Source organism: Balaenoptera borealis, assembly GCF_965194805.1.
Source record: "Balaenoptera borealis genome assembly, chromosome: 3".
Lineage (NCBI taxonomy): Eukaryota > Metazoa > Chordata > Mammalia > Artiodactyla > Balaenopteridae > Balaenoptera > Balaenoptera borealis.
The window spans coordinates 25,545,227-25,568,544 of record NC_138866.1 but is presented as its reverse complement, the minus strand read 5'-3'; the positions used below and the strand labels follow the sequence as shown (position 1 = coordinate 25,568,544).

General features: G+C 53.4%; 1 protein-coding gene and 2 long non-coding RNA genes across 3 annotated transcripts; 1 reads left to right on the top strand and 2 right to left on the bottom strand.

Annotated features, from left to right (window-relative positions):
* Positions 1-1,182: 1,182 nt before the first annotated feature.
* Positions 1,183-6,597, top strand: LOC309625360. The gene is made up of 3 exons (XR_014242480.1): positions 1,183-2,806; positions 3,962-4,866; positions 5,669-6,597. It is a non-coding gene; the product is annotated as an uncharacterized lncRNA (long non-coding RNA).
* Positions 6,598-6,712: 115 nt separating this feature from the next.
* Positions 6,713-8,498, bottom strand: LOC309625355. Its single transcript, XR_014242474.1, has 2 exons — positions 7,764-8,498; positions 6,713-6,995 (listed from the first exon to the last, which is right to left on the bottom strand). It is a non-coding gene; the product is annotated as an uncharacterized lncRNA (long non-coding RNA).
* Positions 8,499-9,618: 1,120 nt separating this feature from the next.
* On the bottom strand, positions 9,619-12,777 carry IRF2BPL (interferon regulatory factor 2 binding protein like; the record flags this gene model as incomplete). Its single annotated transcript, XM_082384703.1, has 1 exon — positions 9,619-12,777. One exon carries the CDS (start codon positions 12,775-12,777, stop codon positions 10,447-10,449), a length of 2,331 nt encoding a protein of 776 aa, XP_082240829.1. The 3' UTR covers positions 9,619-10,446.
* Positions 12,778-23,318: the final 10,541 nt, after the last annotated feature.

The window sequence follows — 23,318 nt, the reverse complement described above, 5'->3', positions numbered from 1 at the left end:
AATAATTTCATTCCGGAACAGTACCTGGCCCCTGCTCCATCAATGTCTGTAGAAGTGGCAGAGGTAGCTTCTGTATAACAAGTGTCACCCAGGGGCCTGGCATTGCTATGGGCACGCCCACTCACACACATGATCTCATTTCATCCTCCCCACAGCCCGGCAGGTGGGCATCACTGCCCCTTTGGCCTGGGAAGAGACGAAGGCTCTGAGAGGAACATGCGGAAGGTCCCATGGCGATGGAGTGGAGTGAAGAGACTGGGATCTGGTCCCAAGGGCTGCTTCAACTCCAGCACAAGCTGCTCTTACACCTGCACAAGCTGCTCTTACACCTGCCTGCAAGGTGCCCTGTCTGACCCAGGAGAGGTCCCATAAACAGATAAACACTGTACAAAAGGGCCAAGGACTCCACAAATCCCTCCATCAGCCTGTGCTCGCTTCCTCCCTCCGCTCCCGGTGTAAGAAGCACCCAAATCTGTCCCAGGCAAGTCCCTCCACCTGTGCTTTCTGTTCACCAAGCCCTGCTCCAAGTGTTTTATGGGCATTTACACATTTGATCCACCCAGTAGCACTAAGAAATAGGTACAATTCTCATGCCCTTTTTTGGCGGGGAAACTAAGGGACAGGAGGACAAAGCAAATGAGTGGAGGTGCTGGGATTCAAAACCAGGAGGTCTGGTCTTAGGTCTGGTCTTGACGACTACACACCCCTGGAGGCACCCTGCCTGGACTCAAGTCCTGGCACACGGGCAGCATCCCATGTTAGCTGTGCACCGTTGGGCAAGCTACTTACCGTTTCTGTGTCAGGGCCGTTCATCTGTAAAATGAGGATAATAAGAGCACCTGCTGCGTAGGCTGTTGTGTGGACCAGGTGGGCTAGCAAATGCAAAGCGCTGAGAACGGTGCCCCGCACACAGCAAGCACTTAAATGGCAGCTATTATTAATCCGACTTTCCAGTACCCTATACTGCCTCTCCTGCTGTCTCCTCCCCTCTTGGAGCCTGTCATTCATTCACACCGATCCCCCTCCTGGTATATTCAACCTCTCCTTCTAGTTCTTTCCCTATAAACATGCTTATGTCTCCATCAACTTGGATCAGAGAGACTCCCGCCCCCCCCCCCCCCGCCCCCTGGCTGCCAGGTTCACTCCTTCCCTTCAGAACCAAGACCCTGGGACAAACTGGGCCTTTTGCTGTCCCCTTAGTACACTGCGTCCTAGCCTCTGTCCCCTCCACTCTCTACATACCTCTCTGGCCAGGGTCTCCAGGCACCTCCCTGCTGCTAAATTCAACAGACACCTTTTGGGCCTTATCTTCCTCCATCTCAGCCCAGCGCCTGACGCTACTGACGACCCCATCCGGCGGCATCTGCTTTGGCAGGCAGGATGCCACTTCCTGTGATTGTCCTCCCTTCTCTCCTGCTGCCCTTCTTCTCCCGGGCTCCTCCTCTCCAGCCCTGGAAGGTGAGTGCTCCCAGCATTCCATCGTCTTCTCATTTTCTGCCCACTTTCCCTCAGGGACCTCACCTAAACTCACACCTCTGACTACCACCCACAAGGCAGACAGCACCTCTCAGTTCCTGCCCAGACCTGTCTGCACAGCCCGGGCCTGCAGGTCCACCCTGAGCTGGCCCATGGCACCTCAGACCAGCGTCCCAAACTGACCAGACCTCTTCCCCTACACCTGCACCCCGTGCTGCATTCCCTGAGCACCTGAGCTGAGGATGAGCCTGCCTCCTTCCTCCCTCTGCCTCGCCCTCAGGCACCTGCCACCTCTCCTCCTTACAGCTCTCCGATTCCCCCCCCCACCTCCCCGCCAGCCGTCACAGTCCCTCCTGAATCGGCTTCGTCACCTCTTGCCTGGATCACGGCGGTCGCCTCCTAGCTGGTTGCCCACGCTTGCTTCTCCTTCCGGATAGTCTAGTCCTCACACTGCTGCCACAAAGGCATTTCCAAATGGCGCATCAGACGGTGGCCCTCTGCTCACACATCCTTCAGTGGTCCTGCGTGATTAATTCCAAGTCCCTCAGCTTAGCTCACGAGGTCTTGCTTGCTGGTCCTGCCTCACCTCTCCCCACATTCCAGACCAGCCAAGCTGACTCTTCGTCCTTCTCCGGCAGAAACTTACTCTCCTGCCCCCTAGCCCCTTTCTCCCCTCTCTCTCCTTCCTTCACAGGCCCCACTTTCTGGAAGGGGTCTTCTCCAGAGATCCAGATCTGTGCTCCTGGGGCCCCATGGTCACAGCACTTAGCCATCCCCTCCCCCTCCCAGCACTGAGAGTGTGTATGTGTGTCTGTCGGGGGGTGGGTGTCAGTGATGGGTGGGGCCTGAGCCAAGCCCAAACAAGGGTAACAACAGTAGCCAACATGCACTGGGAGCCGACCAGACTGGGTTGTGCCGACACTGACGTGCACTATCTGTTTTAATTCTTCCAACAACCTGGTGAGGGGTGTTCCCGTCGACAGGGAGGACGCTGAGGCCCTGAGAGACCAAGCAACTTGCCCAAAGTTAACAGCAGAGCCAGGAGTGGAACCCAAATGTCAACGGATCAACATTTGTGGGGTGAACCCAAGTCTTCAGTGAAGCGTGGACCTTTGATAAGTGTTGAAGGAGAAGCAGGGGGCGAGAGGAGGACGAAGGCGAGGAGAGCAAGACTGTAGAGCGGAAGCCGCAGCCTGGCTGTGTGCCCTCACGTGGCCCAGGCTCCGGGCTCCTCTGGCAACCTCTGCCGTCCCGAGGGAACAGGAACCCTGCTGCAGGCGCTTCGCCTCCGTGGGGAGGAGAGAGAGCCCTGGGAAGAAGCCACTGGCAGGTGGGACAGGAGATGAAGGGATAAGGAGGCCGCAGGTTCTGACTCAGCTGGTTCCCAGGGAAAAGGGTTTGACCTGGCCCATGCGGGATTAAGAAAAGGAGGCACAGGCTCTCAGAGGCCCTCCCCACCCTGGCCCCTGCCCCCGCCACCTGCTGACCCCTTCTACCCCTTGGGGAAGGGTGGGCTGAGGACAGTAGGAGCGAGTTAAGGCATCCTACCTCCCCCTGCCCCAGTTGTGGTACTCAGTCACCGAGGAAACATGGAGGCCCTTCTGGGGCAGGAAGCAGCGTGGAGCCTGAGAAGCCATCTCTGGGCAGATGGCTTGGTCAGTATTTTAACCCCAGGTGAGATGGAGGACCTCACAGCAGCTCCTTCTCTGGGCCCCCCGTGCTCCCTGGGAAGCTCCCAGCCACCGTTCTCTCCCCTTCCCCTAAAATGATCCTCATTCCAGAAGGCTCCCTCTCCAAGTCCCTGGGTCCCCTTGCCCCATCGGAGTGGGCCTGTTGGCAACTTCCCGAGTGAAGAATCAGTTGCCTACAGCTCCAGGCACATGGGGGTGGGGGTGGGGATTTGTAGGAGGTGGTCACGTGACTGTCTGGGCCGAGACCCAGGGGCTCAGAGTTAATTCCTCCGTGTTCACATGGCCCAGCATTCCAGAGCTGCCTGTCCCCGGGTGCTGGCCGCCAGCGTTGCCCCCGGCACCCTCAGTGACCCAAACCTGTTCTCAGAGGCAGCTGGACCTCCTGGAGCTGTGGTTTCTGAACCACTGCCCATGGCTCCGGATTTCACATGCTGGCTCCTCCTTGCAACAAAAACCCAGGCCTCCCTGGAAGGGTTTGCACTGGTGGAAAGTGAAGTGTTGGGGTGTAGGCCTGGGGAGCGTGTGAACAACCTTCCCTTGTGAGAGAGGGAGTGAGGCCAAGCGGGGCCGGGGTGGGGGGAGTTACTCACTGCTCTGTGACTTGGTTGCCTTGTCTGTAAAATGGGAGTAACGATAGTACCTACTATGGGTATTTTCCTGTCGAAGGAGAATAATGGCAACGAGCAGCCTCCAAACCTTGCCATAATAAAGGAAAAATAGTATATGACCATGCCTAGCCCAGAGGGTCCAGAGGTTGCATTCAATAACATTTCTCCCTCGCTCTTTTCTTTTAGCCACAGTTTCCCAATCTGTCACCTAAGAGACCTGAGGAAGCAGTTCTGCCAGCTTCACCAAGCTGCTGTGGGGTATGGGAAAGGGAGAAGAATGTGGCAGTAGGGGGAAGCCCTGGACGCTGCAGGGAATACCTGGTGTCCATGGCCACTGCCCCACCCCTCCCCCTCCCCCTCCCCCTCCCTTCCAGAGAACACCCCCAAGCCACAATGGGGCTGGCTTAGGAAGCCCAACGCTAGCACCACAGCGATGTAGGTAGGTATAAGTGCACCGGCGTGGGCCAAGGGCACACACACACACCTTGTCCAGGAGCCAGAGAAAAATAATAGTTAATCCCTGGCTGTGGAGGTAGAGGACACCCCAGACCCAGACTGGGGCTCTGACCAAGTCTAGTTCCTTGCCCTGGACCTTCCTTCCTGTCTGGCTTATTCTAAGGTCTACCCCCAGGAGATATATATTATAAATCTAAGCTTCTTTGTGCATCTAATACTGCTGAAAATATACACAAAATAACTGCCAACAGTGCTTCCCTCAGCGGAGGGGAACTGAAGACCTGGAAGGGAAGGAGACTGACTGACTTTTCACTGAGTATCTTTTCATGCTGTTTGATTTTCTTTTTTGCCATGTATATGTAATACCTTTTTAAAAATTAAGATACTCTACCCCTGGGATGGAGAAATGGTAAAAGGCTTTGCTTGCTATGCTAAGGAATTTGGACTTTATCCTGTAGGCAACAGAGAGCCAAGGGAGGTTTCTAAGCAAGGAGATGACATGTTCAGATGTGTAAAGGAATTGCCTGCTACAGAGCCCTGGCCTGGAGTGGGTGGAGACTGGAGCCCACGGGAGACCAGTTGGGAGGTTAGGACACTTCTCTTGAGTCTAGCCTGAAGCGCGGACCCACGAGGAGGTAAGCTTTCGTGGATCATTTTTTACTTAAGTTTAGGGGTAGGAGGCAGCTTGAGGGAGACTTCAGAAGAACAGTCTTGCTCCAGAATCCCTGATTGGAAATATGGCTTGGACAGCACCATAGTGTGTTCCAAGCACACCAAGCCTAGAAAATGCCCTCTCCCAGGGGCTTCCCAACAGCGCCCCCCTGGGGACAGCCTCACTCACTGGCACTGGCCAGGCTCTCATGGAGACTCTGGGAGATGCAGAGAGGGCTGAGCGACAGGCTCAAGCTCTGAGCCTGGGTTTCCTGGGCCCTGTGGGTCAAAAATTAGAGGCCCCCTGCACAGAGCAATATAGGGGTCCTGGCTCTAGGCTGCCCTGGGCTTGAATGGAATACGAACGATGGCTTTGGGCATTTAACCTCTCTGAGCTCAGTTGGCACATCTGTAAGACGAGGGTCATCACACCTTCCTCGTAGGCTGGCCTGAAGTGTGCATCTACCTGGCACCTCACACAGCACCTGGCATGCCACTTGTCTCCTAAGATGGCCAGGCAGAGGTGGGTGACAGGGAGAGAAGAGAGAAGCCCCAAGTTCAACGGAAGGTGGCAGGAGTCCTGGTCTCCCTACCTCTGACCTCTATGTCCAAATGGTTACTTATCTGACAGTCTTTAAACCTTCAGAAGTTTCCAATCAGCAAAGGGGGGAGGTGGTGTGAGGGCCCACAGCTCAAAGGTTAAGAAAGGACTCCACTAATTAAGGCCCACCTGATATTTACAATCAGAAACCTAGACACTGCTCTCCACATCCCCGTCCCCCAAAGGTATGGCTGCAAAAGAGACCAAGGGACAAATGCTTGTTTGCTGTCCTCCAAGAGCTACTAAAAACACTGAACCCTACCCCACCAGGTACTCACTCTCCTTTTGCCCACTTCGTCAGCACCTGCTCTCATATAAAACTCTAGGTAAGTTAAATGTCCTTAATTTTTTAAAATGTGCATTAGAGTTGTTCCTAACAGGAATCTAGCCTGGGCTCTGCCACTGTGTGACTTTAGGCAAGTTCCTTCATCTCTCTGTGCCGTGGGGACCTCATTTTTACTAGGTGTATGAACTAGACCTAGGTTCTAACCTCAAGTTCCATGGATGGAGTTTAGATGTGCATGAACCTCTTTAAAACTTGGGTAACGCTGGTCGCATCCCAGAAGGGAACTAGGTGGCCGAGGGGCCACTTGTAGAAAGGAAACCTTACGGTTGTACTGTATTCCCCTTTGCATCTTTTGAACTTTGAACCAAAGGAATATATTACCTATTCAAATATAAGTACATAAAATTAAAAAGGAAAGAAAATGTATGCAAGTCCATGTGTGTGGGGGGCACCTGTACTTTCTGAGGAAGGATCCATCATTTTCACCAAATTTTTCTAAGGTCAGAGGACCCCAGAAAAGTTTAAAAAGCATTTCACCCGATGCCCTTAAGGGTCATTCCCTGTCCCAATTTCCTGGATTTGACAAAGTATAAGAGAAAACAAAAGTGAATTTCAGTCCTCATTACATCAATAGCCTGGGCTGGATGAATGTGAAAATGAACCCTCAAAGCACATTTAAAAACATAGGTGTTGGGGCTTCCCTGGTGGCACAGTGGTTAAGAATCCGCCTGCCAATGCAGGGGACACGGTTTCGAGCCCTGGCCCGGGAAGATCCCACATGCCACGGTGCCACTAAGCCTGTGCGCCACAACTACTGAGCCTGCGCTCTAGAGCCCGCAAGCCACAAGTACTGAGCCCACGTGCCACAACTACTGAAGCCTGCACGCCTAGAGCCCGTGCTCCACAACAAGAGAAGCCACGACAATGAGAAGCCCAACACAGCCAAAAATAAATAAATAAATTTATTAAAAACAAACAAACAAAAATAGAAAATAGGTGTTCACGCCCACGTGAGCGGAGCGGGTTCAGATGTGAATGCCGGACTTGACACGGTGGAGTTGTCCTCACTGGTGGATCTCCCATCTTGCAACCGTCAGAGATCAAGGTCAAAAAATGACGCCCATCATCAGCCTCTTCTCTCAAAGCTGTTGAATTAAGTCCTCTTTGCCCCACCCCTGTGCCCACTCAAAGAAACATCCGGCTTAGGTTAGCTGCACAAACAATGCCTATAAATAAAAGCAATATGGATTTTTAAATGTTGGCCACTTTGGCTCGTAGTGGGAAGAGAATGAGAAGGAGGAAACAGAGGAGGTGGGGAGATCCAGGGTGAACTGGAGATGAAGGAAGACTAGCTCATCAGAGACCTCCATCTGAATCCCTGAAACCCACAAGAATCCTCGTGTACTGGAGAGGAAATTGCTTCCTGGGTGTGCAATGTGGAAAGTGTCAGGGTAGGGGAAATCTAGCTGAGGGATCAAAGCAAGACTGGTTAAGGCAACCAAACTAGCAGCTGAATGGGTCAGAGCAAAGAGAAAGGTCACACAGTTCCAAAAAAAAAGAAGGGGGAGCTGCCATTTAACAAACGGCTCCTGGCACTGGTAAACTTTAATTAACTGCACCATTATAATTCACTTCCACCCCAACCCATGCTCTCCCTCTTACCCCCTCCCTCCTTCCTTTCCCCCAGGTCTCATCAAGGCAGGTTTCCTTAGTGAAACCTAACTGGCCGCCTGTGCTGGATGCTTCATTATTACAGCTCTGCCTCTCCTGCTAATAATGCACCCAGCAACAAGAGGGAGCAAACTACAGTTCTCAGCTCATGACAGGCCCCTTTCCTACCTATGTGCACTAAATCAAGGATCCCATAATCCTAAAAGTTTCTGAAAGTAATACAAGAGCAATGAAGAGGCAGTGGAAGGCCAGCAGGAGTGGATGCGCAGGCAGAGGCAGGTAACAGGGCCAACTCCCACTTGGATCCACCGGACAGTACTCACAGGGTTCACACCTGGACCGGTCATCCACACGTCCAAGTTGACATGCGCAGCTCAATGCTGTGGCTGCACCCGCTGTGCCTTCATTCACTGGTGGTTAAATTACACCCGTGACACTCTATCTCTGTATTCTCAGGCTGCTGAGCTTTACCCATTTTATGGGTGTATGCAGTGGGCGTGGGGGTTGGGAGCACCTCAGAGGATCTTCCAGGCGAAACATGCTTGGTTTTTATTAATGAGCTGATGAGAAAAGCCAACCCAGACCTTTAAGTGAAATGTGTGATTGGTAGCCAGGCGAGAATAGGTTTTAGAATTAACTCTTCCTACAGTCTGCTATGCATTATCACCCCCAAGTTAATTACCCCTGAGGATGAAAATAGGTTTCATGACTCATAAGCACCAATACAACACTTGGCAGCAGATGAAAATGCAAGGACACATTTGCAGGAAGCTGACACGCACATCTATTTATATGTGGGGAGATTCTTGATGAGGTGAGACAGGTACCTCCCGGGTACCACGATTAAGAGGCTGCAGCAGATCCATCAACTGCCATTTATCCACACCTCCAAACACACACACACACACACAAAACACAGAGTCATGGTTTCCACTACTTCAATGATGGTGGTGGCAAAGCAGGAACAGAAACTAAAAGCGTGTTGTTAACAGCAAGTCTGAACACCAACCCAACCTCCACCTCGGTGTTCTGGGCTAACCAGTGATTTGTTTTTCCCCAAACTCACCTGTGCCCATACCCACCTCCCTAGGCTCCTGATCCGTCTTTGATGGGAATGGGATGGGGGTTGCCAAGTCTCTTCCCTTATTCGCTATTCCTCTGGCCTTGTGCCGACGGTCCTGGCCCAGCTTGCCTCCACCAGGAATGGGGTGTGGCCAGGAATGGATTTCTGATAGGATCTGGGGTTGTGTTTTGCTTCCTCCCTCCCATTTCCTACTCCCCTTCCATTTGCCTCCCAGGAAAGTACAAGGTTCAAACCAGGTTTGTTTGCCTTCCCTCAGAGCTCTGGGAGGGCTCCAGAGCCCTAAAGGACATTCCAGTCCCACCCCCATCCCTCTGTACCTCACAAATGCCACCAAAAAGTCAACTAGATGAATAATCGCATTTCTTCACCTGTGGGGACGGGTTCCATTTGGTGTCATAAGTAATCGTTCCCCAGGAACACGGTTTGGGACTCTCTCTTCCCCACTCTCCACAACGAGCTAAGTGTCCTGCCTTTAGAAATTATTATCAAAAAGGAAGGGAAAGAAAAAAACATGTCATGAATGAGGTGAAACTGCTCTTCCGATTGATGAACTGGAAGCTGCTGGGAACTCAGTCCTGAGAACATGGATTGGTTTCCCACTTCCCACACCCCTCCTGCCTCCACTGCCGGCTCCCAGCTCTGTGACATTTTTGCTTTACATGTGCAGTAACAGTGATTTTTGCCACATCTAGGAGGCAAAGCACCCCAGTTTTGTCCTGTTTCCTCCACCCGACTTGCATTAAGTCACAGCTGCACTGGGTATCAGCATATACTCAGGGCCACAGGGAAAGGCACCAAAAAGCATTCCTGACAATGCTATTTGCAGCTGGGGTGCGCATCAGGGGAAAACAGAGATGCTGAAGAGTAAACAGAAATCGCTTAGTCAGCAACTGTCCCGTCCGGAGGGGTGAGTGTAAATAGTCTGGTACTGAAGGGGAAGGGCAGTCAGCCAGCACAGGGCCTTCTACAGATGCCACCTCTGAGGTCTTTCAAAGGCACCAGCATTTGTGTTCTATGTTGGAAGTAGGGAGGGTGTCCCCCATGTTGGAGCTGTGTGGTCTTAGCCCTAGAAAAACACACTTGCTGACTCCGGGCAGAATTAATATCAATTGAATTTATTACAAGTTACTAAGCTCCAAGGCACATTACAGTGTTCTGTTAACTACAGAAATGTATAAAGGACAAACAGAGCAGATTCTCCATGTCTAGCATTTCGCTCTACTGTTCAAAAGCATCCGTGCATCAATAAAGCAAAAACAAAACAACACGTGAAGATCCAACACATTCAGGTCAGTAGAAACAAACCAAAACATTTTCCCTCACAAACTTGCAACAAAAAACACCCACCCCCCAACACCCCCCTTACCATTTTGCAAAGGAAACAGAAAAACAAAACAAAACAGAACAAAATAAAGTGAAGACTTCAACACTTGGGGCTGTTCAGAAATGAAGCTCTCACCATTTTATAGCATCATTTTTTTTTAGGCAGCAACACTGGCCTTGGCAAAAAAAAAGTCATTTTCTTTTGTGTGTGTGTTTTTCTTCCTTTCAGTGAGTGCGTAACATTTACAAAAATACACACCAGCAGCAGTCGTTGCTAAAGGCTATTAATTCTGTACCTAGGCAAACACTCTGCCACCAATAAATGCTAACGAATATGATGCAAATGACCGAACCAATATTATACTGCTTAACACAAACCAGCTTATCCTTCAAATGAAGAAGTTACATACCTTTGTTTCAAAATATAGAAACATACGACGAAAATAATGTCTATACATAAGACTAACTTTTTGCAGTTTGTTATATTCACAATTCTACATCTTGGGAGTGAGGGAAGAGAGGGTCGATGTGGGTGGGGGAGGGGCCCTCTGGACGGGAGAGGAGCTGGTCTGGGGCTAAGGAGGTGGCTGTCTTGTGGTTCAAGGGTCTCTCTCCTTTTTCACTTTAACATCCCCAGCTAAGATCGTCGCGATTTCGCCCTGCATGAAGGCCCAAGGTACATTCGACCCAACCAAGGGGCATTTCTCTCCGCTGGGGCAGTACACCTCGCCGGTCGCCCCCTGGGCCTTGATACTCTCTCTAGAGCAAGGGAAGCAAAATTTGTGGCTGGGAACGGAGGGGCACTGAACGAAATGCGTGTCCTCCAAACGTTCGTGGCAAATGGTACAGCAAAGGGGCCCGCTGTTGGCCATAGGGGAATCCGGAATGTTTTGGGGGTGCACTTGGTCCATGCCCGGGTGGGTGCTAGGCGGCGGGGGCGCCACCTGTAAATTCAGGTCCCCGTTCCGTGATGCCAAGCGGCGCTGCCCGGGTACGGAGGCCGGCGACACTGGGCTGCTGCTGTTGCGCCGTGCGGACGCAGTGGTGGAGTGCACGGAACTGCCGTCCTTAGGCGAGTGCGCCGTGCCCAGTGTGTCTGCCACCGACATGAGGGCGGCCATGGGCGACGGACCGTTCTGAGGGGCTGACTCGGGCGGGGTGGTCCGGTTGGAATGGGGTCCCAGGGGTGGGGGCGGCGGAGGCGGACCCCCTGCCGCATGCCCTGGCGCCGCAAAGCCCCCGGCCGACATGGTGAGCTTTAGTGCCTCGCTCTGGTTCGCCATCCACTGCTGCCTCTGCTGCTCCTCGCCCAGCTTCAGCGCGCCCTCGGCGGAGTCCGGGGGCTCGGGGGACGCCTTCCTCTTGCGCAGGCTGGCAGCTGCGCCCCGGCCCGAGGGGGCGGCGGGCGGCAGGGCCCCGGTCCCCGGGGGCGCGCTGGGGGCGCGGCTTAGACTCACCAGAGCCGTGGGCAGCATGGGGCAGCTGGCATCCAGGTAGGGCTGGGGCAGCATGTCGGCGCCGGGCACGCCCTCCTTGAAGAAGCGCACGGCCTCGGGCAGCAGGTCTCCAAGTAGACGCCAGTCCCCGGAGCCGTGTTTCTTCTCATACTCCAGATACTTGAAGCCGGAGGAGAGACCCCGACCGAAGTCCTTCATACAGTCCTGGTACATCTGCTTGGCCACACCAGATGCGCTGGAATACACGTTGCCCGAGCCCGTGGGGTACTCAATGAACAGCTTCAACTCGTAGTCCATGCCAGGCTTGGAGACGGCGTCGAAGGCGAAGACGCGGCCCAGCAGCGAGTGGTCCTTCTTAAAACGCACCTCGTAGGGCGTGCAGCCGGCCAGCGTGAGCAGCGTGTCGCGGACCATCTTGGGCTTGTTGGCCCACTCCTCTGCGCGGTTGCGCAGGCTCTCGCTCAGCTCGGCCAGGGCCTCGGCGTTACGCTGCTTCTCCTTCAGCTCGCGCTCCTGGTCAGTGCTCGACACGGAGCCGGGCCTTTTGCCACCAGCACCCCCGCCCACCTCGGCCACCGACGACGAGGTCGAAGATGACGCGGAGGACGACGCGGCCGATACGCCTGGGCCACCCCCGAGACAAGCTGGGCCCCCGGGAGCCCCGGGGGGCGCGGGCGTCGGGGGCCCACGGCTGCCCAGACCATGAGGCGGCGGTGGGGGCAGCACGGGGGCGCTGGCCGGGCCGTTAAGCAGCGTCTGCGGCAGCAGATTAGGGGGCACGGTAAGCTGGGGGCCTCCGCCACCCCCCGGGTTGGGCAGCCCTGTCACTAGTCCACCATGCGTCCCGCGCCGAGACGCCACCGACGCCGCCGCTGAAGACGAGTTGGGGCTCTGACGGTTCAGCTCCGGGGGTCCCTCCTCCGGTGTGGGCTTGGGGAAGCCGTTGGGGCCCCCCAGGCCGTTGGGCAGCCGCGCGGAGTGGCTGCTGCTTCCCAGGCTCACCGGTGGTGGAGGATACTCGAAGCGGCTGCGCTGTTCCACCGCGGCGGCGGCGGCGGCGGCGGCAGCAGCGGCTGCGCTCAGGCCATAGCGCTCCAGGCCGGACGGGGCCGCCAGCACCGCAGGCTTGCTGGAACCATCGACGTGGTTGAGCTGTTGTTGCTGCTGTTGCTGCTGCTGTGCGGCGGCCGCTGCCGCAGCCGCCGCCGCCGCCTCCTTAGCCGACAGGGCCACCGTCTTGACCCCGACGGGCGGTGGCGGCCCGGGGGAGCGGCCGTCCTGGAAGCAGCCGTGCGCCCGCTTCAGCTGACGCGCGGTCTCGATCACAAACTCGATGCGATCCGCGCCCTCGTAGTTGACGCAACCGCGGCATACGGGTTCCGAGAAGTCCCAGATCATGGCCCAGGGCATGCGGGGCAGGTCGCACAGGTAGCAAGATTGTCTCCGGGACGAGGACACCTGCGCCGCCGACATGATGCCGGCCCTCGGGAAGGTAGGCCCCCGCCCCGGCTGTCTCCGCGGCGCTTTCTCCTCCCGGAGGGCTGGCCGGCTGGGGAGGGAGTACGGCTGCGGGGGAAGGAGGGGGGGCGAGAAAGTTCTGCCCCAGGGGCTGGAGAGAGCGCGAGTCTCCACCGCCCGCGCAGCGCCTCGCCGCGGGGGCTCCACCGCCCGGGCAGCGGACGAGTTCAGCCCGCTCCTCGCCCCCACCTCCTACTGCGGCTGTTTCGTCGGGAGGGGAGCACAGTCGCCTTCTTCCTGGTGTCGCAGACCCGGGCTGGAAGCTCCGGGCCCGGGGGGAGGGGGCGAGGGTGCCGGGTGCTGGCCGCCGTTGGTTCTTGGCCCCCTCCCCGGAGTGGCTGGTGCCTGGAAGCTCGAAAGGGGTAGTCTCTTCCTCTCCCCTGCGGGGGGACCCCCTACGACCTGCGTCCTCTCCCCGCCAGGCTCTCTGGGACGAAGGCTAGAGGGTTCAGTGCCACCCGGTGCCCGAGTCCGATCTTGCTGAAGTCGCTGCTTCCCCGGAGGGCCGGGGGAGGGGTTGGCAGCCGAGAGAGGAGCTTCTCCCCTCGCAGCGTCGGCCGTTCCGCTGGCGGCAGCTGCGTTTGCACGGCCGGAGAGAGCCGCCGCGGCCACTGCTTCCAGGACGCACGAGAGCAGAGGAGAGAAGCGCACGCACGCAGGCTCCCGCCGCCCCCAGGCCTGGCGGGCGCCCGGGCCCCCTCGGCTGGCGGCGCTCACGTTGGCTGCAGGGCGCTCGCGCGGCGCCTCGACCCGGGTCGCATCCCTTCCCGCTCGCACTCGCCCGGAATGTGGGGTTGTGATTGTTACTCTACGTTCCGGAGGCGCGTCTCGGCGCTCCCGCTCGCGCTGCGGCTCGCGCTGTCCCGGGCTCGGCCGCGCGGGATGCCGCCCAGGCGGAGCGCTGACGTCACCGCCATGCCCTGCACCAGTTCTTCCCCCTCCCCTTTACACTTCCTCTGTGGAGCCCACTTGTTGCTCGGGAAAAGCGCATGCGCGGCAGGGCGCCCAGATTCCTCCCAGTCGGCCCCTCCTCCGCGCCTCCGCCCTCCCCTCCCCCCTCGCTGTGTGTGTACAACAGCTGAGGCCCAGCGAGGTAATGCTGGAAGACCAGGGTTGGGGGTGGAAATTAAACAGACTATGACCTTTCCTTTCTCCGCCCGGCTTTCCCAAGTTAAAACGCGTTTGAAAACCACAAGCGTCGTTTCCGATCCCGCTCCCCACCCCACTCGGAGCAGTGAATTTAAATGTCCTGTTTCAAGATTTGCGCTGTGAATTTCATAAGGGTATTACCCATTCCATCTGCAATCAAACCTGCCCCCCCGCCCCGGTATGAACGTCACATTCACTGCTACCACTGATGCCGAAGCACCTGCAAAATTAGCTGTTTTCCAGTCTTTCAGAAACTGCCTTTTCGCTTTGTTTTTGTGCCCTGGTCTAGGAACTTGAGCTTCAGCGACGGAGCTAAATGAATTCAGGGTGAGATACCCCTCCCCCAAGCAGTACTCTAAAAATTTTGGCTGAATGTCTAAAGAAGCTACGAGAGCACCCGGAGGCCTTTAAGGAAAACAGTCTACTGGCTGCGCACAGCTGCATTTGGGGGCAGGGAGGGGGAGGTGCTGGAGAGACCAAACAGGTGAGTGGTTTTTTCGGGATTGATAAAAGAAGGTGGGGGCAGCATTTAATAATGTTGATATATCTTTGTAAAGCACAGCCACAGTTTTCAAAGTTCTTTTTTGTGTGCTGTGATTTCATTCCATAGTGCCCCAGAAGGCTGAGCAAGGCCCTGCTTTCTTTTCCGTTACAAGATCACCTCTCGTCATTAGTGTTTATTGCAGAACAGATATGTTGGTCAAAGGGCTAGTTGGGGCATTTCAACTGATTCTTCCAAGTATTGGGCCTGCTTTTTTTTTTTTTTTCCCCATGAAGATTGAGATAATCCTGGGCGAGGCTGGAGAGGGGTGGCAGTATAATGGAATTTCAGGTTCTGGAGTCTGGCACACTAGGTTGGAATTTCCTCTCCGTCACTTACTGGCTTTATGACCTTGAGCTAGTTACTTACCATAACATAACCTCTGTTTTCCACCTATAAAATGGGATCAGAGCTCCCAACTTATTAGGACTGTTTGAGATTTCATTTTGTTTCTTGTTCTAACAGGAGGCAACTCACTGAGAATTGCTGTGGGCCAGTCACTGCTAGGTGGTTTACTTGCATCATCATTAAACTCAGTATTATCTACAAGGTAAATTCTATTATTAACTCTGATTTACAAGCTCAGAAAACAAGGAGGTTAAATAACTTGCCCAGGGTCACACAGCCATTAGAGACAGAACGGGGATCTGAATCTAGTTAAGTCTGCTTTGAAAGGTGCCTTGACAAGCTTAAGTTCTCAGAGGTGGTTTGGGGTGCTCAAATTTTCCATCAGCACCCCCCCCATTTGTTACAATACATACAATCTCATGTAAAGTGCTATGCAATTACATCTTCATAACCAACCCCCATGCTCCCCTTCCAAATAGATTGTGCCATTGAATTCTTCCATATACAGAAGTTGTGGATCTGCCACTGCCACAGACTATAGCATAAATACGCCATACAGTGTGTAGAACACAGTGTCAGGTTCACAGGAAGCCATTGGTAAGGGTTGGTTATTATTAGTGTTGATATTAATGTTGGTACTATTGCTGGTTAACGTGTGGAAGTACTTTGCAAATTGCATAGAATGTAAGGATTCCTACTCATTACTACTATTACTACTAATTATAATAAATAATTGAAACAACAATTGAAGTTGCTTCAGTTGAAGCAACAAGAAGTATTTGTTTTATTTATTTATTTGGTTGCACCGGTTCTGTATTTGCAGCAGGCGGGCTCCTTAGTTGTGGCATGCAAACTCTCAGTTGCAGCATGCATGTGGGATCTAGTTCCCAGACCAGGGATCGAACCCAGGCCCACTGCATTAGGAGCGTGGAGTCTTCTCCACTGCACCACCAGGGAAGTAAGTCCCAAGAAGTATTTATTTTTATTTTGACACTTGACCTTCAGAACCTGTTTCCCGCATCCAGCCCTCCCCAGCACCCCTATTTCCCACTCATTCTGGGGCCCTAGGTGCAAAAGAAGGTGTGAGTTTTTAAGGATAGGGAGAAAGGGGGAAGGAAGAGCCCTAGGGAGCCCCTCTTTCATCTCAAAGCAGCCAGATATCGGTTTTTGCAAAACAGTGAGCTCACTGTGCACTCCCCAACAATAATAAACTTTATCTGGCCGGCTGGCTCCCGGCGGTGATTCCTCTGTAAAGAGCTGCTGGGAGCATTGCCTCACCCTCCCAGACTTCAACCCTCCCCACACCACAGCTACCCTGGAGTGAGTCAAAACATAGGGCTAGGAAATGGAGTGACATTCCCACCAGCCTGGGGCTTGAGGCTGCTTAGCTTTGGCTTGGCTGGTTAATGTTTCTTTATATTAATATTTATTCAGTCTGTCCCTTTATTAAACCAAAAATACTGAAGAAAGCAACTTAGCCCCAACCCTCTAGCCAGGCTGCTAGAGAAAGCAAGTCGGATTCTGTGTCATAGTGTTATATTTGGTATGCACACACATATGTCTCCATCTCCTTGTCTGTCTCTTGTCTTTGCTGTTACTAAAGGAGATATATATATACACACACACACACACACACACACATACATGCTGGGTGTCTTCAGACACACAGAGTTAGAAATAAACATGCATTTAAACAAACTTCCATTACAGTCTCATAATCCTTTAATTTAAAAGGCATAGTTCTCTGGATATCCTTCCCCCTCAAAGACTCACCATCACTTGTAGCGATAAATTTCTTCTTAACTGCTTTTCTGAGATGGCCCCGTTTGGGGATGTGTCAGGGATTGTGAGAGGCAAGAACACCAATATTTGGGAGATAAATTTCCCTTGGAGAATTCCATGTGACAATACTGCGTCAACAATGGGAAGTAACTGAGCAAGGTGGGGGGGAGGGGGGCTTCAACCTAAGACACCAGGTGGAGAGACCCACAGATGGGACAATGCTGGCGGTGGGGTCTGGGGGCTGGCAGAGTCAGGGATCAATCTGGCGCAGGGGGAATGCCTGCAGTCTTCCCGAAGTTCCTTCCAACAGTTGCTCTCTCCACCCCCCACTCAGCTTGCCGTCTGAGCTGGCATTCTCGGAGGACCCAGCTTTAAACTGGAGCAAAAGGTCAGCTCTCCACTTGGCCTTTCCGGAGGCCACAGCCCAGCGTTAGGGGTGAGAAGGTTGCAGCGGGCCCCGCACCTAGAAGCTCCCTGCAGTCTCCCTCCTGTGCTCCCCCCCCAACCCCCCCGCACCCCGCCCCCGCCGGTTTGTGGCAGAGATGGGGGGGGCGGGGGGGGGATCTGCCCTGGCATCCTGCAGCCAGCTGGCTCGGCCTTCGAGGAGGCCAGGCTTGAACCTCGCGTCACCCCACTGCAACGTGTGGGCCAAGCTCTCAGGCAGGAGAAAGGCCTTTTTTGGTAACGCTCAAGCCCGCAGTAAGCAGGACCCGGTTCTTCGGCCCGCTAGAGACGCCTCGAAGTAGATGAAAACAAACGTGTGGGCTGGGCCCTCCTCTGGCCTCTGCCAGGGCCCGCATCCCCACGCCAGGAACACCCCGGGCGCTGTGGGCGTGGAGGAATCAAGTCAGCACTGTGATTTACACATTTACTCCCAGGCCGCTTCCGTGGCGGAAGTATTTGCCTTTTCCTAAAGGATTAATTCTGGTATTTAAAAAAAAAAAAGGATTAATTTAGGCCAGGGCATACGGTTACGCAAGAGCCACTAGATCGTGAAATCCCAGGAACAACGTGATTCGCTAAGAACCCCCGGGGAGGGGAGGCTGCGCCGCCCGCCAGGACCTGCCCAGCCCGGGGCGCGCGGGCAGCCGGGCGCTCCGTGCAAAACTGGGTGGAAGGGAAAGGAGGACGTAGCGGTTGGTGCTGGCACAGTGGCCGCTGCGAGCGATCAGATCTCCGACTGCTTTCTTCCTGAAGGGGCGGGGAGTAGGGAAGAGAAGAAAGGCGGGGGGAGTCGCGTCTGGTTCCTGCCTTCCCCGCTTCCTCTCTTAGCCAGCGTGCCAGGGCACGGGGAGCCCAGCGCTGTCCTCAGCAAAAGCCGGTGTGTTTTTTCAAGTTCAAAACTAAAGGAACCCTGGAATGAGTCTCCCAGACACCAGGCCTAGCGGGAAAAAAGGGGAAGCGCCAGACAGGGGTGCTATTCACCGACCCGTTTGGGTTGAAACAAACACCCACACCCCAAGAAGTGGGGTAGTCGGGAAGGACTTGGAGGGCGAGAGTGGGCGGAGAGGCTGGCAGGTGGCCGTCAAGGCCACAGGTGCTCACACCCTCAGACCCTCCCGCCCCACCCCGCGTGCGCCTGAGCCTCAGCAGAGAGCCAGAGTGCCAGCGGGTTCCTACCGGCCCCGCACCAGAGCTGGGGATTTCCACCACCCGGCTTCGGAGACCCGTCGCCGCCGGCGCTTTCCTGCTGGGGCCGCCAGAAGGCGGGGCCTCGAAGCGGGAAGCCCTCCCTGCTGCCTCACTGTCCCTCGGTCAAGTCAGGTACAGACGGGCAGCCATCACTGCTGTCCCTGGTTGGGGCGGATGGGCCAGAATCGCCAAGTATTTTGACTTGCCTTTCTTAGCTGGGCGGTTCAACTCGAAACTCAGGAGAGAGGGAGGAAAAGAGGGCGCTTAGCATTGAGTACATATTTACATTATGTTGTTCAACTTGGACTTGGCCGACCCTAAATAGCTGTGTGACTGACCTTGAGCAAATCGCTTGGACTTAGATTTCTTACTCTGTAAAATGGGAACAATTGCACTGCCTCATTGGTCTGTGTGGAAGATAAATATTATAATGTACTTAATAAAATGGAAGAGATTATGAACAATATAATGACCAACATTTGTCTAGAGCTCCGAAGGGCACTCCCAGACATTATCTCACCAATCTGCACACCAGCCCTGTGAGGTAGGTGTTACTTTCATTACCCTCCTGTATAGGTGAGGAAAGCAGGTCCAGAGCTAGTCCGGAATTGTTGGAAACCAAGTTGTCTGGCTCTAAACCCAGCGTTCCTTCTTCTGTTCCACGGTGCTAGCCTTTTGGGGGGGTGGGAGTGGAGGTGGGGGGTGTCCTAGCTGTCTGTAAGGAACTACAAGAAAGTAAAACTCCCACAGGAGTTTGCAGGTAAAGAATGCCACTACTGTCCTAGTAGATGTGAGATTATGCATAAATTAGCACCAGTTTTGGGGGAGTTAAAATCAGTCACCATTCAGCTTTGAGCAAAATTGTGTAGCCATGATTCCCTGGCATCCCCTGAGACCTTCCTGGGTTTTCTATACCCTGGCCTTAGGCGGAGGTGATGGAGGAAAATCTGAAGCTCTAGAACATAGCAAAGCATTTAGGAACTTACTGAGTTGCCCTTACTGAGGATAGCTACGTTTTGGAGGACCCCAGGCTGCATGATGAAAGGGAAGGAAGGAAGTGGAGAAGGTGCACTTTATGGTGGAAATAGCCTCTTTCCAAAACCACAGGTCATATCACACAAGTAACAAACTTTGGTTCTCAACGAATTCAGGTCATACTGACTATGCACTCACGCAATAGGTACCGTCCTGTACTTGGGCTAGGGGCCACTTGACTATGGCAGACTACCCCTCAAAGCACTTCTAGCCTAGGAGAGGCATATAACCTGACAGTCAAGCCTGGCCTAGGTATCACTGGAGCCAGAAATCAAGGGAATAAGATAGACCTCAACCCTGACCCATCTAGAGGACCACCATCTAGATAACCTGAACTTCCCTCTCCGGCCAGACCCAGAGGATCCACGCCTGATGTGTCCCTATGAGTGTGAAGCTATTCTCATCACTTACATTTTGTTTCAAAGCTGAAACTTGGGTGCCAGATGTCCTGGTGGGTTTCCATTTCCCAGCTCCTAATCTTGTGCCCTTCTGTTTGCCATTCATTAGGTTATTCAACTATTTAATTAGAGAGCACTTTCTCTCTCAGTCCTAGGGATCTAATGATGAACCAAGCCAGATTGGCTCCAGCCCAGAATCTAGAAGCTTCCATTTCCTCCTAGGTGTCCTCGTTTCCTGAAGCAATAGCCCCAAAGCCATCAGAGACAGTGTTCATACAACACTCCCACCAGCCACATGACTGACTTAGAGCAATCTGCTTATTCTCTCTGGGCCTCAGTTTCCTCACCTGTCAAGTGTTGATATTAAAACCTGTTTTCCTTACTTCAGGGGCTTACAGTGAAAATCTGTATGTAAATACCTAGGGGTGTAGAAAGGCAAGCGATTGTCAGGAGTCTCCTTTCCAGCGTTAAGCCCTTCTAGGTAAAATAGCTGGAAAAATAGAGGGCTGATCCACACTCTTCATCGTGCCCTTAGCGGGTTTCCTTACGGCCAGCCCAGCATCTCTGTTCTTCTGGGCTGACGGACAAACAAACAAATAGTGACTGCCTCTGGACCTAAGAGCTAGAGGGAGACGATAGCAAGGTAGGCTGTCTACTCATCTCTCCTAGACGGACAAGGACTTCCCATCCCCATCCCCAAATCCCTGGTGGTGCTGAAGCTCGCAGCAGTTGGATTTATTTGGGGCTTTTACTTTTCTGTTTTGGTCAATTTGGAATGAAAAGAGGCAATGACCTCTTCTTTAAAAAAACAAAACTAGGCAGGAAGTGTGCTGGGCCTGAGTGGCAGGGACTAAGGGTGTAATTACAGGTTTTTTTGTTCGGCATTTTCATGTAATTAAATCCAAAGGAAAGCGAGCCTGGCCGAGGCTGCTTGGAGGCAGGGTAGACAAGAGAGGTGTGTGTGTGGGACGGGGAGAAGAGGCAGGTGAGAAAAGGGTTTGCTTTTCAGGCTGAGAAGAAGCGGGTTTCTCGCCTTTATTAATATTTTTACACTCCTTTTCCAAAAGGTAGCCGATTATTCATCTTTTATTCGGTGCCACTGCACTCTCCTCGGTGATATTTCCCAGCCGCGCGCAGCTTTCTCGGCACTGATTTCCCTTCAACCGTAGACTCTCCCCCTCCCCACTTTTTCATATCGCCGCTTTCTGCCTGGTTGCCCACACAATAAACCCACGGCAAAATCCACAGCTAGTGTTCTTGCCTACGGAGTTTCCATACCAGCGACCTCTGACGCCGCGAAATAGTCCCTCCTTTTGTTTTGAACATCTTCTGGCTTTCCCTGTGCCGCTTTACGGTACTTCGACCACCGCCGCCCCACCCAACCTTCCCCGCGGCGGCCTCGGTTTCTCCGGTGAGCCGCTCTCAGCACAGGAGCCCCAGGTGTGCCACGCCGGAGCATCCGAAATGGGTCTTGAAGCCTTGGGGCACGCGGGCTCCCCTCCCCTCTCCAGCCCCTGCCCGAGCCCTCAGACGTTTCCTGGACGCTGTGAACCGGCAGCAAGAATGGATCCACTCTCTACTCACATTTTTAAGGCCAGGAAACCTGACCCACCCCAAAACCACGCGCTCCAAAGGAAGAGAAATTGCATTTTCCGGGAGGGCGGGCCTGGAGAGCCCCCTCCTCTCCTCCTCCCCCAGCCCCACCAACAAGGCCCGGAGATGACCGCCCCCCACCCCTTAACGCCACCTTCACCTACTCTTCCCAAGAACAGATTGTTTATCAGACGGGCAGCCAAGAACCCTACTCCTGTTTCTGGCCTCTGCCAGACATTAATCACACTTGGGAAAGTCAAGAACTTGACTGTGTGGGGCGGGGCAGAGAGGGGGGCGAATGGGGAGGGTAGTTAAAAGGAAAGACCAATAATTTTGACATTTGACAAGCTGACCAAATTGGTGCTACCTTTCCCCTCCTTTATTTTAGAATGTCAGCGCAGAGGACTGAATTATATTCCATTATATTCCATATATTCCGTTGCCACTGCCTCTACCCCCCATATTTCCCCTCGTTCTCTAAGTCTTCATGTTTGATGCTTTAATAGTACTGACTGGCTTTTAATTCTGATTAACATTCTCAGCTGTGTGTGTGTGTGTGTGTGTGTGTGTGTGTGTTGGGGGCTGGAAAGACACATTCACAAACCTGACCACCTGACAGATCCCCCCTTTTCATCCTTCCCTTTGAAATGACATCTAGATGGACTGGGGTGGGGGGATGAAGAGAGGAGGCATGGAAAAAAGGGGAGGGGGAAGCAATTTATGTGCTTTTCTAAGGCAGCTTGTAAAATTCCTAGGGGAGAACAAATGCCAAAATTGACTGTCTTGGTGTATTTTAGACCAGATCGTCAGGGTGAATCACGTCAGGACTTTGCACTGGACCTGCAGCCTGCAAGCCAGGGACAGGCACACAAAACATCCCTGCGGCTGGGAAGTATCCTTCTGAAGGAGGCAAGAGATAGATATTTACTCTCACCAGGTTCCTCTCCATCAAAATCAATTTGATTTTTTCTCAAATTCATTGCAAGATGGATTTTAAAAAACAGTCTGATAAAGAAAAACCAGGGATAGAAAATACCCCATAAAACATGGCTTCCAAAGGGAAGGTGCAAAACCCATTTGATCCAAGATATAGATATCTCCACCCTGGATTTTTTTTTTCCTTTGCTTTACAACTCTGCAGACATCAGGTTAGCAAAAGGTAATAAATAGTCCTTGCACAGCAGGGTCTGGACTAGTGAAAACAGTTTACTGAAATTAATGGGCCTCGTTTGAACCAAAACCTCCACTTTGGAATTAATGCCAGACATAGTTTTCCTGAACTCTATCCAACCGCCTAAGCAGCAGACAATTTTCATTCTATTTGTGCTGGAAAATAAAGCCCGGGCCCTTGATCTCAGTGTAGATTATGATTTTTTTAAAAAAAACAGTTTAGCACAGTGAACACTATGCCAATTTCCAGTTTCTGCTGGTAGAAGCCCTTGTGCTCTGGGCTGTGCCTGACAGAAGTTATCTGGTAAACTTTCCATTGAAAACCATCTCCGAGCTCTCTCCCCATCGGTGGCCTCAGAGCTCTCACCACGACACCCGAGAGATTCAAGGAAAGCTCCAGAAACAGACTCGGTTCTCAATAACAACCCTTTTCCCCAGGGCTCTTGGAAAGGCTGGATCTGAACAGCACTGCCTGCATGACCTCAATTCCCCACCCTAAAGGAAGCTCCAAAGCACCCAACCGAACCCCCCCCATCCCCCGCCCGGGCCCCGGTACTCAGGGTGTCTACAGTTCTGAAGCTGCTTTTATTTTTATTAATGTATTTTTAAGGCTGAAAGGCACACACGCACACACCCCACATAGGTTCACACCCAGTGGTTCTGGCAGGTACAGCGGAGACCCGGTGCCCCGGCTGTCAGTGTCTGATCCCAGCCGGCCCTCCCTCCCCCAATTATTAATAAAAGCCCTGTCATGGGTAGCCAGCGTTCTGGTTTTCATTGTACAGTCTGCACTGGTGACACAGGACATGTGGAAAATTTTGAGAGCACTGCGGTGAATGGCGTGGAGG